The 16,028-nt window shown below is 43.3% G+C and overlaps 3 protein-coding genes across 6 annotated transcripts; 2 read left to right on the top strand and 1 right to left on the bottom strand.

The window, feature by feature from the left end:
- The first annotated feature begins 418 nt into the window (after window positions 1-418).
- Window positions 419-4,225, top strand: rangap1b (Ran GTPase activating protein 1b). Its single transcript, XM_077738894.1, has 16 exons — window positions 419-536; window positions 855-970; window positions 1,042-1,169; window positions 1,252-1,311; window positions 1,378-1,557; window positions 1,617-1,751; window positions 1,824-1,982; window positions 2,042-2,155; window positions 2,331-2,430; window positions 2,510-2,594; window positions 2,658-2,793; window positions 2,975-3,055; window positions 3,132-3,234; window positions 3,304-3,389; window positions 3,492-3,613; window positions 3,684-4,225. Exons 2-16 carry the CDS (start codon window positions 859-861, stop codon window positions 3,757-3,759), a joined length of 1,677 nt encoding a protein of 558 aa, XP_077595020.1. The 5' UTR covers window positions 419-536; window positions 855-858; the 3' UTR covers window positions 3,760-4,225.
- Window positions 4,226-5,789: 1,564 nt separating this feature from the next.
- Window positions 5,790-9,742, top strand: chadlb (chondroadherin-like b). Its single transcript, XM_077739582.1, has 10 exons — window positions 5,790-5,942; window positions 6,025-6,219; window positions 6,285-6,440; window positions 6,514-6,659; window positions 6,776-7,057; window positions 7,122-7,341; window positions 7,644-7,917; window positions 7,985-8,397; window positions 8,950-9,116; window positions 9,184-9,742. Exons 1-10 carry the CDS (start codon window positions 5,790-5,792, stop codon window positions 9,395-9,397), a joined length of 2,220 nt encoding a protein of 739 aa, XP_077595708.1. The 3' UTR covers window positions 9,398-9,742.
- On the bottom strand, window positions 8,719-15,595 carry l3mbtl2 (L3MBTL histone methyl-lysine binding protein 2). 4 transcript variants are annotated; one of them, XM_077739304.1, is made up of 18 exons: window positions 15,455-15,595; window positions 14,683-15,108; window positions 14,481-14,607; window positions 14,259-14,386; window positions 13,253-13,310; window positions 13,095-13,174; window positions 12,901-13,018; window positions 12,561-12,695; window positions 12,363-12,448; window positions 11,730-11,979; window positions 11,574-11,638; window positions 11,402-11,506; window positions 11,170-11,317; window positions 10,647-10,729; window positions 10,309-10,543; window positions 10,180-10,230; window positions 9,969-10,106; window positions 8,719-9,904 (listed from the first exon to the last, which is right to left on the bottom strand). In XM_077739304.1, exons 2-18 carry the CDS (start codon window positions 15,031-15,033, stop codon window positions 9,837-9,839), a joined length of 2,226 nt encoding a protein of 741 aa, XP_077595430.1. In that variant the 5' UTR covers window positions 15,034-15,108; window positions 15,455-15,595; the 3' UTR covers window positions 8,719-9,836. The 4 variants fall into 4 exon arrangements, with proteins under 4 accessions (XP_077595430.1, XP_077595432.1, XP_077595434.1 ...); XM_077739306.1 differs by having other exon boundaries at window positions 15,489-15,554; XM_077739308.1 differs by lacking the exons at window positions 14,259-14,386; window positions 14,481-14,607; window positions 14,683-15,108; window positions 15,455-15,595 and adding an exon at window positions 13,645-14,039.
- Window positions 15,596-16,028: the final 433 nt, after the last annotated feature.

Raw genomic sequence — 16,028 nt, 5'->3', positions numbered from 1 at the left:
GTATTTCATCTTGTCATTTGTTTTTATGCAGGGTTTAGGTAAGTAACTCATCATAACTCTTTTATGCACAAATTATGGTTGTTTTAACCATTGCATAGCACTCATTGGCGAATGTTTTTCAATTCTAAATTTTTCATTTATCGACTGTTGTTTTAAGCGACTGCACATCGACCAATGAGATGAGTGGGATTCCGTATTGATTTTCCGTATGTGAGCGTTCTGTCACCTCATTGGTCACAAAGTAGGAGAGGCGGGAATACGTTTTTCTACATAATGTAGAAAAACGTATTTCTATAAATTAGACTTTTTTATTTTTATATTTTTAGAACTTTAAAATAATAAAGGGACAAAGTGTGTCCAATGTAAGATTACAAGGGAACGCCAACATTTAAATACAAAAAACAAAAAACAAAAACAAAAAAAAATAAACAACACGGAAGAAGTGACGTCACACCGTTGGCAACCGGCACGCTTCTTTCAAACCTGGACGGCGTGTTTTCTTTTAGCAATTCTTTCCGTCGAATGAGCTCTTAACGGTAAAGTCCCTCTCCCGTTTCTTATATCTGCTTTCCTCGAAATTGGGTTATTTTTCCATAACACCGAAGAGTTTCTCACAAAAGTCTGTACCGAGAGAGCACGTCGTGTTCCAATTTGGTCGTTGAGAAAGTCCACCTGCTAGCTTAAATTGCGCTAACCGGCAGCCGCTTTTGTTGTAGCTAACCTTTTTCCAAGCTATTGATTGCAGCACCATTGTACGACTGAGTAACGTGACCCATTCACGGGAAAGTGGTTTTGTCACAGACTTGAAAATAGTGTTCAAATTACGCTTGTTTTTTTTTTGGATGCTACCTCAGCATCATGGCTTCACAGGACATCGCCCAGTTGGCCGACGCGCTTTCTGAAACCCACTTAGGGGATGGAGAGCTAAGCTACAAAGGTTTGGGACTGAAACTAGACAACGTGGAATCAGGTAGGGGTTTCCTGGCAGAGAATATTCATGTCAGTCTAAGACAACTTGTTGACTTTTGTGTGTACCTCCAGTGGAAGATCTGGTCCAGGAGATCCAACGCCACCAGCATCTGAGAGCTTTAAACTTGGAGGGGAACACGTTGGGAGTGGAGGCGGCCAGAGCCATCGCCAAAGCACTGGAAAGCAAAGATCAGCTTCAGGTATGCAATCCCAAGACCAAAAACTGGTACTAATGTGACAATAAATGAAGATCAGGGTAATATTTTTCCTTTTTTCTTAAAGAGATGTTATTGGAGTGACCTTTTCACAGGAAGATTACGCTCGGAAATCCCAATGGCTTTGGTGAGACGTCAATATTTCAATGTTTGACTTATTTGCTTATGTAATTCATCTTTATTTGTTTGTCAGAAATCCCTTAGCAATGGATTGATGATGGCAGGGGCCTGTCTAACCGTCCTGGATTTGAGTGACAATGCTTTTGGACCTGATGGTGTAAAGGGAATTGATCAGTTGCTGAGAAGTGCCACCTGCCACCGCTTGAGGGAGCTCCGACTCAACAACTGCGGGATGGGAATCGGGGGAGGAAAGGTCAGTGGAATTTGGCTTTGAGTCGGGGTGAAAACTAAAAATCTTTATCTTCTGCGTAGATCTTGTCGGAAGCCTTGACGGAGTGCCACAGACGGTCGGCGGCGGCGGGAAATCCGCTGGCGTTGAGGGTGTTTGTGGCGGGGAGGAACCGCCTGGAGAACGAGGGAGCCAGTGCTTTGGCCAAAGCTTTTCAGGTCAAAATACCATCCAAAAACTAACAAAAACTTTTGCAATTTGTATTGATTTCCCTCATAATGCCATTTCAGCTAATGGGCAGCCTGGAGGAGCTCCACTTGCCCCAAAATGGCATCAACCACTCGGGCGTGACGGCTTTGGCGTCGGCCATGCGTCATAACCAAGATCTCCGCGTGCTCAATCTCAACGACAACACCTTCGCAAAGAGGGGGACGTTGGCTATGGCTCAGGTGAGTGGCGTCGGCTAATGAATAGCGCCAACCCTTAAGGCAAAAACTCAATTTTGCAGGCTTTGGCCCACCTGAGGAACGTCCAAGTCATCAACTTTGGCGACTGTTTGGTCCGATGCGAAGGCGCCATTGCCCTGGCCGCTGTCCTCAGGGAAGGCTTACCGGTCCTCAAGGTCAGTGTTAGATGTCCAATCCATTTTGACCTGGACAGCAATTTTCACCAAAACTGATTTTTTAGGGGTCTGAGTTGAAAATGAGTAAAATTAGCAACATATCAATGGATATAAAGACAAAATCTGAATACATCTCAACAGGATTTCCATATTTTCAGCAGTTTTTGTCTCACAGGAGCTGAATTTGTCATTCGGTGAGATCACCGAGGCGGCGGCGCTGGTTCTGGCCCGGGCGTTGGCGGACAAGCCACTTTTAGAGAAAGTGGATCTGAACGGTAAACCCGCAAAAACCACCAAGAAGACGGCCATTCAGGTCTTGATTAGGTCTGTAATGGGCGTGTTGGACCGTGACAGGAAACTGGCTGGGCGAGGAAGGCTGTGACAATCTAAGGGAAGCCATTTTGGGGCGGCACGAAGGAGATATCTTGGCTTCTCTCAGGTAAAACCTCTTGTTTTTGTGGTTTGGGTAGAAACGTCAACTAAAGGGCTTCTTCTTTTTTAGTGATGATGAGGGAGAGGATGAAGAAGACGAGGAGGAGGATGACGAAGAAGAACATGACGAGAGTGATGATGATGATGAGCCAAGTGAGGACTGCCTAATGCAAAATGGAGAGAGTCCTTCCAAAGCACAGTGTCCAGTAAGAGGACAATTCTTCATTGGCATTTGAATTTGATCCTAAAACAGAAAGTCGCCACTCATGATTGACTTTTTTTGGGCCGCACAAAATGACTCGGGGGGGCCAGATTTGGCCCGCGGGCCGCCACTTTGACACCAGGAAAACCAGGTCTTAGTCTGAAAGGAATCTATTCTCACATTAGGAAGAGGTCTTCTCCTTTCTGGACTGCCCTTCGACCGGGAAGCTTCTTCAACTGGGGGAAATGAGACATCTTTTGCCAGAGGTGGCGTCGTCACACCAGCCGTCATTTGGCTCCACTTGACGATGATAATAATAATAATAATCCTTCTTCTCGCTAGGTGAACATTTTGGAGCCACACCAAGCCGTGGACGTCCTGATCAAAGTGGCTTCTTTGTACAGCGAGGAACCCGAAGCCAAGACCGCCGTCCTGGAGACCTTCGGTGAGTGAAGTCGAGTAGACCGCACCCGCCGGGTTTATAAAACGTGACAAGAATCTCCCATCTTGGCAGACCTGCTCTTGAGAAGGTTGGCCACTTCGGCTCTTCAGGCCTACGCCGTCTTCTCCACGCTGTTGGTTCTCGTGGGAGTCCTCAAGGTATGACCGACTGGCCGGTATTTGGATGTTTGGTCCCCTGGACGTTTGGCCGCCAGGACGTTTGGTCGCGTGGCTTGAATGTTCACTTGCTGGACGTTTCAGGGAGAAAGAAGGAACAAGAAGAGGTCTCCCAATCAGGGTCTGTTCCTGTGTTTGGAGCATGTCGTCCAGCAGGACCACTTTGCCCAAGACCAGGCTTTTCTGCTTCACACCATCTTGTCCAAGTAAGGACATTTCACTTCAATGACATTAACCACCACGTAGACCTAAACTGGTTTCTGTGCCACCTTCCAGAAACCGCAAAGTCCTGGATTCCCACAGCAGTCTGGACCGGTTAACCTCGGCACTGGAAAAGAAACTCCTCAATTAACTGGTCGGAGAGTCAGCAGGAACGTGGAGGCTTCTCACATCTACTAACATTGATTTTTTTTTCCGTTGCTTTTTGTATATTTTGTGAAGGCTGCAGTACGCGTTCACCTTAGGGATTTTTATTTTCATAAAATAGACACAAATATGTTAAAAAGGTGATGGAAAGTTTACATAAACTGGCAGCTTTTTGTCTTAAAAACATGCACTTTTGCAACTGCTTCTTAAAGGGAGACACCTCATTTTTTTCAGGCATTCCAACCTATTGAATTAACAGTAATCCCTCGATTATCGTGTCTTCACTACTTTGCGATTTTTTTCTCCACTATTAATGATTACTGTGTATATATATTTTTTCTAGTTAATAAAAATGTGAAAATCCACACTGAAACATGGAAGCGGAAGTCATTCTTGCTACTTTGACTCAACACTGGGAAAAAATTGAAAAATAAAAGTTATAATAAAGGTGACTCTGCCTGGCAATTTTTCAATTATGTATATATTAACTGTGATTTTAATAATTATTAATATAATTCACATCTTACCTGAGATGCAAAAACAATGTCACATGTTGGACGGGTTGCCATGGCAACAAGGGCAGAATCCAGCGTGATTGGATGTCTACATGTGATAAAAAAAAATGGGAAAGAACACAATTTTTAACTTATTAGTTGCTATTGACTGTACTACTATTTCAAACAATAAATAAATAAACATGATGGAAATAATCTGGAATAAATTTGGTCTGAAACCTACGCTAAATATGATTGGTCTTTTATCTCATGAGTATTTTAGGATTTTATCTGTAATGTAATTGAGATTTTTTGAATATTTCGCGGGCCGATTGCTACTTTTCGGGCACGAGTGTGTTAAGTGTGGGCATGAGGGGATAAACCTAGTTTGTTTTGTAAGGGGGGAGGGGGTTGGTCGGCAGAAGTTTGGATAGAGTAGCAGGTTGTGAGAAGCACAAGACGGACGGACGCAATCAAGGTAAATTTCTTTGGATAGAGCTATTACAAATACCTAGAATATAAAATATAGCCATTATTACTCAGAAAATGAGCCTTTGTTAGGTATTTTGGATTAAACTGAGGCTTTTTACTAGTAACCTTCATTTTCTGGCTGGTTTCCAGATCATAAAAAGGCTTTAAAAGAGTCCATTTTAAAATTAATTCCTTTTATCTTTTAGGTTTCATCATCATTGTAACTAAGTTGATAGGCAAACATTTCTGGTAATTTTGTGGGTAAAGTATAGGATTGGTTTCAAGAGGTGATTTTTTTATAGAGATCTATTTTTCCTTTGGAACTTTGGGCTCATATTTCCTTTTTTACGCACCTTCAGTGGAGGAATCTCTTTTTGGCACGCCAACGGCTGCAAAAGGTGAGACACTGGACGTCTTTGTCCACAACAGAACACTTCTTCTGGTGTCTCGGAAGGGGGAATCCACACCGCACCAGCCAAGAAGTCTCTTTCCCATTTTCCGTGGAGACATTTCTCGTAAAATGTCTGAAATTATAAAGCGGTGAAAAATTAAAACACAACTCGTAATATTATAAACGGGTTCTTGACTCTCTTGAGACAAAATGTAGGGGAGAACAAGGTTTCTTGTCACAGGGGGTTGTTGTCAAAAGTCACATGATCAAATCAGTATTGAAATGGACAGCAATGTAGCAGCAAAATGTTTACATTTTACAAATAAGAAGTACTGTTTACTATCTAAATATTGTTTAATATCTAAATACATTACAATGGCGACCATAAGACCAGTGACTAAACGTCCGGTCACGGATTGATGCACTTTCTCCAAAACCAAAAAGTCAGCTGACTCCAAATTGCCTAAGGTGCAGCTTTCCCAGTCTATTGTTGTGGCTCAAGGGCGCCTTGATCCGTCATGGGAATGTGCTTTTAGGGCATTCCAGTCAACTCTGGCTCTGCTCCACACAGTCCACGGTCCAATCCCCCCCAAAAAATGATCCATCCAACAACTTTCCACGTAGCGTACCTGACCAAACATCTGTCATTTGTCCTTTCAGATGTCCCAAATCCCACCGATACTGCTCTTACTCCTCTTCACCGTGGCATCGCGAGCTGCCAAATGTCCAGAACCGTGCGTTTGCGACCGGATCCAGCTCACCGTCGCCTGCGTCAACAAGAACTTGACCGAAGTTCCCGCCACGGTGGACGAGGTACTCGCTTAGATTGACTTACCGTGATTTGCCAAGCCCCGTAGATGGACTCCATCCTCTTTTCTCTCTCCCCGGATGTCAGATCACGGTCAAACTGGACCTCCGAGGGAACGCCATCCAAGAACTCCCTACCAGAGCCTTCCGCCACACCCCTTACCTGACGCACCTGTCTCTACAACGTTGCAACATCCGTCGGGTGAAGGAAGGCGCCTTCCGAGGCTTGGGTCGCTTGGTCTTCCTCAATCTGGCCGGCAACGACATTGACGTCCTCTACCAGGTGCTTTTTCCCCGAACTAAATCAAGCGATAGCGTCAAAAAATAACATATCATTTATTTTGGCAGGAATCGTTGGACGGTCTGTCCTCGCTGAAACAACTGACAATAGAGCGAAACCGTCTGGAGGAGATCCAACCCGGGGCCTTTGCGCAACTGGGTTTCCTCAACCTGCTCTCGTTAAACCACAACCAGTTGGTCTACATCCCCAACATGGCTTTCCAAGTACACACTAGACGTGGACTTCTGCCTAAGAATGTCCAAAACGTTGAAAAACGCCACGTTTTCTTCCCGACAGGGTTTGCAGAACATCAAGTGGCTCCGCCTCAGTCACAACTCTCTAAACTACTTGGACATCGAATCCTTTGCCGGCTTGTTCACACTCAACCGGCTCAGTCTGGATCACAACGAGTTGCAGTTTTTCCCTACCGAGACCATGACCAGGTGACGTTTCATATTTCTTCCGACACCATCCCTGTCCAGATGTTTTGATCCACACAAATAATCCGTCCGCGAGCTCGAACCCAAATCTGTGAGTGGCGAACCGTCTGTGTACGCAGACTGTCGGAGGTGACCCGCCTGGATTTGAGCTACAACCCCATGACATACCTGGGCGAGGAGTCGGTGTCCATGGCCAAGCTGAGCCACCTCTTCCTGGACCACATGTCCCTGCAGGACCTGTCCAGCAGCGCTTTGTCCAAATCCCCAAACCTGGTCCACGTGGACTTGAGCCACAACCAGCTCCGGGTGGTCCAGCCTTTCTCGGAAGGCTCCCCTAACCTGGCGCGCCTTCAACTGTCCGGGAACCCCGTCTACTGCAACTGCTACATGCGTCCGCTCAGGTCTGGTAGGCCAATTGACGTACTTTCTTGGGAGCGGTCGCCCTATCTTTTGTCCATACCGCAGGGAGTGGGCCATGGCCAGCAAGGTGAAGCTCCTCGGGACTTGCGCTGGGCCATCGCACCTCTCCGGGGAGTTCCTCCAGGCCGTCCAACCTCCGGAGTTGCGCTGTCAGAGTCAGGAAGCCATGCTGAAAGCCGAGTTGGAGGAGGCCAGTCAGAGAGCGCCGCCGCCCACTCCAGAGCCCGAGAGCCGAGTCAAGTGTCCAAACAACTGCGTCTGCGAGGTGAGTACCAAAAGAACTCATTGAACAAAATAACACGGGTATGAACGGTAAGCCCAAAAGTCCCAGATTAAGTTGGAGCGTGACCGGACGTTTGGTCGCCGGTCTTTTGGACAAATGTACTTAGATATTAAACTCTCTCTCTTAAATATTAAACTGTCTCTCATGAATATAATTTGGAGAGCTGGTTTCAACAGTAAACTCTTGATCACCCTTTGGAGAGGCATGTTCCGTATCGGGAAAAACACGGGTGTGTGTCACAAATTAGGACAAGGTAAACCTTACCCCCCGTCGATCGACTTCAGGCCGAGACGCATCATTCCTCCTGCGAGAACCGCGGCCTGGGCAAAGTTCCTCGAGGTTTCTCAGCCGCTACGCGACTCCTGGACCTGCGGGGAAATCACTTCCACTACATCCCGAGCAATAGCTTCCCCGGAGTCCCGCGGGTGGTGTCGCTGCACCTGCAACGCTGCAAGATCGTCGACTTGGAGGACGGCGCGTTCAACGGCATGAAGAGTCTGGTTTACCTGTACCTGTCGGAAAACCTCATCTCCACTCTCGGCCCAGAAGTATTTAAAGGTCCGTTCCGGAAGCCAAAAACCAGAACGGAACCTATTCCTTAACTGGTCGTACTTTGATCCCACAGGACTCCCTCAACTGACTTACCTCCACCTGGAGAAGAACAACTTTAGCGTCTTCCCCAAAGGATCTTTCAAACTTCTCCCGGGTCTCCTGGCGCTTCATTTGGAAAACAACTCCATCGCCGAGCTCCAAGATGGCTCCCTGAACGGCACCCGGGCCCTCCGAGCTCTCTACTTGGGCGGGAACGCCGTGAAGAAGGTATCGCCGGGGGCGTTGGAGCGAGCCGCGGACCTGGACACGCTCCACTTGGCCGGGAACCGGCTCAAGGAGGTGCCGACGGAAGCCCTGAGGGAGTTGAAGAACTTGAAGGAGCTCAGGTTGTCGGGGAACGCCATCCGCTGGGTGGGACCGAGAGCTTTCCAGACTTTGGGAACCACCTTGAGAGAGCTTTATTTGGATAACATGGACTTGGAGAAGGTAAGTCAGCAAACTGACTTTCATATCATTTGATTTTTGTACTTACTGTAATTTTATGGGGCATGGAAAGACATGGAATGTTCAATTCGGCTCAGCTTGCATCATTAATATACAATATTGTTGTTAATTTATTGCCTTTGATTTTATGTTGGTCGGACCATTTTAGATAGAATATTTAGATATTTAAAAATGTTTATAAATAGATTAAAAGGCCTGAATATTCTGTTTTTTAAAGATCTAAAACAATGTGTATTTTTGCTTTGTTTTAAATATATTTTTAGATTTTACAAAAAGATTTTTGAACTAAAAACAAAGAAGAAATTGATAAAAAAAATGACATTTATTGATTTCAAAAAGGTGGAAAAACAGGAAATTTAATATACATTTATACATTTCATTTCAATTTGATCCAAAAACAGAAAATCTTGATTTACTTTCTCGGGCCGCACAAAATGATTCGGCGGTCCAAATTTGGCCCGCGGGCCGCTGCTTTGACACCAGTTCTTCAAGTGCTTCATTTTGGACTTTTGTGTTCTGTCCCCCACTCTACAGATGTCACCGAGCTCCTTGACGGGCTTGGGTTCGGGTTTGAGGAGCCTTTTCCTGGAGGGCAACCACCTGGAAGAAGTGCCGGACCTGCGTCCGCTCACTTCCTTGGAGGTCATCAACCTGGCGGGTAACCCTCTGATGTGTGACTGCCCCCTGCTGCCATTACGCCTGTAGGTGTCGACTCCTGTTGGGTCGTAAAAGGTAGCGGGTCTCCTCCATTGCTGTTTCTTTGTCCAGATGGATCGAGAAAGTCAACCTGAAGGTACGCGCCACTTGCGCCAATCCACCCGAGTTGAAAGGTCGCAAGGTCAAAGACGTGCACGTTTTCAAGGCCTGCCCGGGTGGCCAAGCGCTTCCCTCGCCCCCTAAAACGGGCAAGCCGGCACGACAAGTTCGCCAAAGTGCGAAATTGAAAGCGTCGAAGAAAAGCAAGAAACGGAGTCTTGCGTGAAGCCGTTTTTCTGAAAACAAAATGGATGCTGGACGTCCTGGGCTGAGATGGGCAAAGTCTTTGCAGCATGAACATTATTAACACAGCAAAAATCTATTTGTCATAGTTTTTATATCAAAACTTGGGTCCGTGCCTTCATATACAATAAAAAAATAACACTTTTGTCTTGTTTTCCAAGTAGTCGAGCTTTCTGGATACTTCCAGAATAATTCCAAACACAATAATCAGTAGATTTGACAAGCTCACAATATCAGTTCTGTCATAATTCCATTTTTGGGGGTCTTCTCAAACACCCTTGTGACAAAAGTTGAAGAAAAAGAAGTCACCTAAAAGAGCCCCACGAAGGGAACCAAACTTCCATTTTCTTCCCAAATGGCATTTGTGTCTTTGACGTTAAAGAAAAGAGCCTCCATGTTGTTTTCGGGGTCCTTTTTTGCCTTTAGTTCTGATGATTGGAGATGGGGGCTTCCATCTCCATCTCCTCCATTTTGACTTCTACTTCTGTGACTTAAGGAGAGAGAAGAAGAAAGTCACTATGATGAAAAGTGTGAATGTGCCAGTGTTGACTTACTGGCCATCTCCTCCGGTTCGCTTTTGAGCGGTAACGGGGGTTGAACGGTCGCATGGCGTCCCTTCTCCTCGTCGTCGTCGTCATCATCTTCCTCGTCGTCATTCTCCTCCGCGACTTGTCTTTTTGCATTCCGCCGCTCTAAAATAAAGCCAAGCGGAACATTACCGTCACTACAATTTAAAAAAAAAAAAAAAAAAATGTCAGAACTTACTTTTTCTCCCATTAAAAGGCATCTTTGTCTTCTTGACCTGTCCAACTTGTCCTTCAAGAGACACAAAGCTACAAATTAAACTCAAAGTTGACCTTTTTCAGGGATATCTATTCAAAATTTAGCATTTACCGAGTCCAGGTGGCGCCTGGAGTGGGTAGCCGGTGAGCTCGCACCACCCGATGGGGTAGATGTCGGGGGATTGGTGGTCCACCCACTGGTCATAGTTGTCGTCCCAGCCGTCAAAGTGGATGAGGAGCAGACGTCCCACGCAGCGTTTGACCGTGGCCACGCACACCAGACGCGGCTCCATCAAGTCCACCGCTTCTAGTTTCATGTTGGGGGAGATGCCGTGACCCGGGTAGTCCTAGTCGGCACAAAATGGTCACAATCTGATCCAGCTGCTGCCCTCTGGCGGACGTTATTGGTCACACAAAGTATGGGTTAAAAAGGGGATTTTTGTTCCTTACCGTGTTGAATAGATGATGTGGTGCGGCTTTGGAAATGGTGTCCTCCAGGTAATTTTCCCAGGAAAAAGTCTCGGGTTCCCAACCTGTTAGACATGCGAGCAGGATTTAAAAAAAAAATGTTTTAAATCAATTTCTAACTGATTTTCATGCACAATGTGTGTCTTATTCCTAAACCAGCATAAAAGCTATCTTTTATCTCAAGGCGAGAATGACATTATAGTATAATATAAAGTATTATGAAAAAAGTCACAATTGAAGGTGAAAATGTATTTTCAAATTTTGTTGACTCTAACAAAGGACTAGTGCGCCATCTATCGGTGAAACTAGAGTATTGCAGGGGAAAGGGAAAATAATGAGATCATTGATTTTTACTATATTTTGGACGTTGGTGGGCCGGATTAAAAATCAAAACGGGCCATATATGGCCCGCGGGCCGTAGTTTGCATCAAAACAACCCTTGTTTTTTTTGCCCCATTTCTATTCAGGGATCAGAAAATACACGTTGCAGAATATTTAAACTGACCTGCAGGCACGGTGAGAGGGATGCCGTTCCTTTTACAGAAGTCCCTGGGCAAGATGGCGTGAGAGGAGGCGTGGTAACAGAATTGGTCGCAGCCGTTGTTTGATGGCGCGCCATCGATGGCCACCATCAAGTAGCCCTCTAACAGCACCTGTGACGTAGAAAAATATGGATGATTTCTCCCTAATGGTGTCTCTCATTTATGGCGGCCATTTTGAAGTAGTCATGTTTGGACCTTTTGTATTGTTGCCACGCAGATGCTACCCAGATTTAGCGGATCGATAGCTTCTAGCTTCATTCCTTCCTCGAAATAACCTCCGTCCATGTAGACATACCTGGGCTGTAAAATAATGTTCCATTTTTAATGTGATTCCTCAAAACCGATTTAATAATTTGCTAAAGTTGACCGTTTTAAAGAGGTTATCTGTACTGTTGCAATTTCCTTTCAATCCAATGGCAGAACTTCCACCAGCTGTGAAAACACGGATAAAAAAACATGGAATTATTGATCAAAAAGTTATTTTGGGACAACACTGGGAAAAAAAAATAAGAAAAGAACTTACTGGGTACTTTGGTGTTGTGGCCTACTCTTCTGGACCAACCAATCGGGTGCAAGAGTGGACTAGAGAGGTGGCACCAGAAGTTGGTATTGATGTTTTCAGGGGAGTCGCTCTGGTCCAAGTATAACAACTGTAAGCGCCCGCCGATGATGTTTTCGATGATGGCCTTGCGGGTGCGGCTGACGTGTTTGGGGTCGATCACCTCCACGCGCATGCCCAATCTGAAAGATTGCTGCTTCATGCGTTCCGACAGCTAAAACGGAAAAAGTTACTCAAGTCATTGGAAATCTTAACGTTGCACTTTTTTAATATATAAAGCCCTGAATATTCAGTTTTTTATAGATCTAAAACAAAAAAATATATATTTTTAGATTTTACACAATTATTTTTGAACTAAAAACACAGAAGAAATTGATTAAAAAAATTAATTATTGATTTAAAAAGGGGGAAATCAGGAAATTTAATTCCGGGCCACACAAAATGATACGGCGGGCCAGATTTGGCCCGCGGGCCGCACCTTTGACACCTGTGGTGTATACACTTGTGTTGCACCGTTAGCATTATTTGGTTCCTGATACTGTAAAACACAGGTGTGTTTAGTAGTTGGGTGCAATATATTAATTTGACTATATTTACCTTAAGGTAAAACTCGACGGGCAGAGTGTGGGTGCCCACCAACTTTTTCATCAAATACTCTTTCCAGTCAGGGATATTTGTCACATCTACAACAGACAAGTCCAAAAAAATCCATTCAGTGACTGACCGTGGTACGCTACAATCAAGTTTTTACCTAAAATGAATTATAAATTTGGATTTGAATCCCCATTTTATTACCTTGTGGAGGTACCAGGAGTTTTCCGGTCAAAGCGCACCAACCAATGGGGTGCAGTTCTCCAGAAACCAGACTGGACCAGAAATCGCGGCTTTTATCTCGCTCAAAACCTTCATATCGTAACAGGGCTTTGTATCCTGGTAGAAAAAAAGTACAAACTGAATAAAAATCTTGCTAGCTAAAGTATGTTTCATATACAGTCTGGATTTGGTTGAAAAAAAAAGACTAAATAAAAATATGGAAGGGTAAGTTGGCAGTAGTTATGAATGTACAGGCAACAATTTAACTCAAATCTATTATAAAATTGAAAATAATATATATACAATGTGTATTTGTGCAGACCTGCAATTTTAATGACTGTAGCAATCCAGTAGACTTTAGTGGAAAGGACTGCATTGGTGTTTAAAACTTCTACTTTCATTCCAACGTTGATGTCATCCCATTGGAAACACATGGGAACCTATGGAAGAAAAGTATAGTATCCACGTTTTAATTTCTATGACAATTTGAAGTCTAGTTCAATTTCATGTACTTACATGTCTGAAGCAGGAGACAGACACCCCCAAGGAACTTTCCTTGTCCAAGTACTCGGCCCAATTAAAAACTTTCATGGATGCTACAGAATAGAAAGAAATGTATACTATGAGAACAATATTAAAATGACTATAGATGCGTGTTTGGGTGTGTAACTCACCATCCTGGGTTGCCGGGCGAGGTTTGGTCAATTTAGGCTTTTTTGTAAGCGAGCTTTCCTATGGGCAAAGAAGTAAACAACTTTTACACATAAAGTTAGGGTTGTGTCGATATATCAGTATATTGTGATGATTTGTATGGCAACGTATTATCAATATGCTTTCACCAAGAATTAATTCGACATTTTAAAATGACGTCATAGCCTCATAAAAGGAACAAACGGGTATCGAAGTTAATTAATTGGTAGCCATTGACGGCAGTCGACGTCCAATTAACTTCGACTAGGACGTCCGTTCATTATAATGTTAAAATTAAACATTAGCTTTCAAAGTCAATCTATTGCTAATATATCCTAAACTAGGTTCTGACCGTGGAATGTTCGAGTTCAGGTACCACATTTTGGGGGTCCAAGTGAGAGAGTAAACAGGGGAATTTGTTGTCCTCCTCCACAGAAGCCGACTGGTTGTCTTTCGAATTTAATTCCATCTTTTGGGGTATATTTACGGTCGTCTGAGGCTCCGTTAATATTTCCGCAAGCCGTTTAACTGTTGCTCGCAGGTCCGCCTTCTTTTCGGTGAGCTTCAAAAACTCCTCATACTCCGCCCAATGTTTTTTCTTCAAGTGGCGAATTAAGTTCGTTGTGTTGAAGGTTTTTGCCACGATACACCCGCAAATTATCGAGACATGACATTTGTTGCAAGTGGCAAACTTTGCATCACTCGGATGAACGGAATAAAAGTTCCACACGGCAGACATGTTTGTTTAGGGGAAGAAATTAAATCATGCGCATGCGCAGTACGAAGAAAGGCGGGAAAATGAATAATTAGAAAATCCCTATCACCTGTGTGCTTTCTCAAAATGTCCGGTAGGAAATTTGAACATGAAAAAATGTTTTTTTTTTTGCTTAAAATATGTTTTACATGTTTTCAATGGATGTTATGACACAATATAGATCTCAAATTTGAATTTCAGTTATCATTTATAAAACACAACTCTTTTTTTCTTACCTGCAAGGGTGCACTTGTCTTTTTCAGTCGAGATGAATAAGAATGTGAGCAGGATGTGCTACAAAAACGCTTGGTTTTGGATTTAAAACCAGTGTTGGAGAAAAATGTCCCACACTGATCACACTTCACTGTAAAAAGGAAAAAGAAAAGAAGAATGCTATTTTAAATACATCCCTTTCTAATGTCATATTTCAATCTGCCTTCATTTTAGTAAACACTGACCTGATTCTTGCACTTGAGAATTATCCTTTTGTTGTCCTGTTTTGTGATACTCCCTATCAATTGCTTTACCTGTACTAAGATTTGTCCGTGATGTTGCTGTTCCACTCCTTTTTGTCTGCGATGGAGTCTGAATAGGAGACGTACATAAATAATTGGAAATCGTTTTTTTAGAAATGTGTGGAGAAATTATTAGAATACTCACTTTAATACTGCTCGTTTTTGATTCTGCATTAATGCTCATGTGTTTGATAGCCGGAAGGCAATGATCACAGCCAGTGTCGTAGCAAAAAGAGCAGTGGGGACGGATAAAAACAGTGGGAACGGCCCCAGCTCGCAATTTGGGAACACCTAAAGGTGATATGGACTCAAAGTAGTCTTTCCCAAAATGGTCACTGCAGAGGTGACAATTGGGGGATGCCGTCCAATCGCCAAGAATACGCTGAACTTGCTTCTCCCATTTGCGAAATTCCTGGGGATCTTTGGGGAATTTGAATAGTGTCACGTTATCTTCACTGGTTTTTCTGCATCCATATGCCACACATCTGGAAGGCATCCTGAATCCTGATCAGCAGCAAGACCACATCCCTCATTCAGGCAACATAGATTAGGGTTTGTTTTGTTTTCATTTCTGCAAATAAAACAATCAGAATGTTATAACAATTTGAAATGTAATTATCGTAGAAATCATTGGAAAATCATTGCAAAACGTTTACTATACAACCCACATTGGGATTAAAAAACGTATTTGAAGACGAATTAATAATACCTAATAGATTATATCAAGGCCCATCTAACATATAAGTTAAGAGGAAAAAAGAATAGGTAACTATATCTTGAAAGGCTGTGTTTAAAATGAGTCAAATTTGAAAGAAACGCAACTAAATTACTGTAGCGACAAAATGCTAGGTGATCGTGCGCGTCGCTATAATTAATAAAACTACTAAACATATGGAGAAATTAGGAATTAAACTAACCTTTTGAACAAAATCTGGACTATTCGCTACTCACAGAAGTCTCTAAAAGTTGTTTACTGGCTAGCGAACAACGAACTGTCGCATACGTGTGATGTCATCGTCACGCACGGCCAAATTCTCGCGAGTTTAGTGCTAAAAATCCTTTGGCCAAGATCTCCGAAAATGACTGTAGAAGACTTTTGACGTCTAAAACCGTCAATGGCAGACTCCACCAAAAATGACATCATTTACTTTTGATTTAAACCAGTATGTAGAAATGTATTAAAATAAAATATATATACGTAGTATATATAGAGAGATCCCCAAAATTGTATCGCGTAGAACTAGTTCTATATATAAGAATCAGATACATTTTCTTAAACATAATTTTGAAAATGATTTTTATCACCCAAACCTGCCTATTTTACTCACTATATAAATCATTATCACTTGCAGTCATATATATAAAAAATGTCAAATGGTATAAAAATCAATCTGGTCAGGATTTGTTCCAAAATAAAAGCAACTTTTATTTATTATATTTTTTTGCAATTTGAATTTCCTCAATTAGTGTGTTAAATATGAATATGATCAA

Source organism: Stigmatopora nigra, chromosome 18, assembly GCF_051989575.1.
Source record: "Stigmatopora nigra isolate UIUO_SnigA chromosome 18, RoL_Snig_1.1, whole genome shotgun sequence".
NCBI classification, from domain to species: Eukaryota; Metazoa; Chordata; class Actinopteri; order Syngnathiformes; family Syngnathidae; genus Stigmatopora; species Stigmatopora nigra.
Note: the sequence above shows the minus strand (reverse complement) of the source record. Positions and strands in the feature narration are given on the sequence as shown.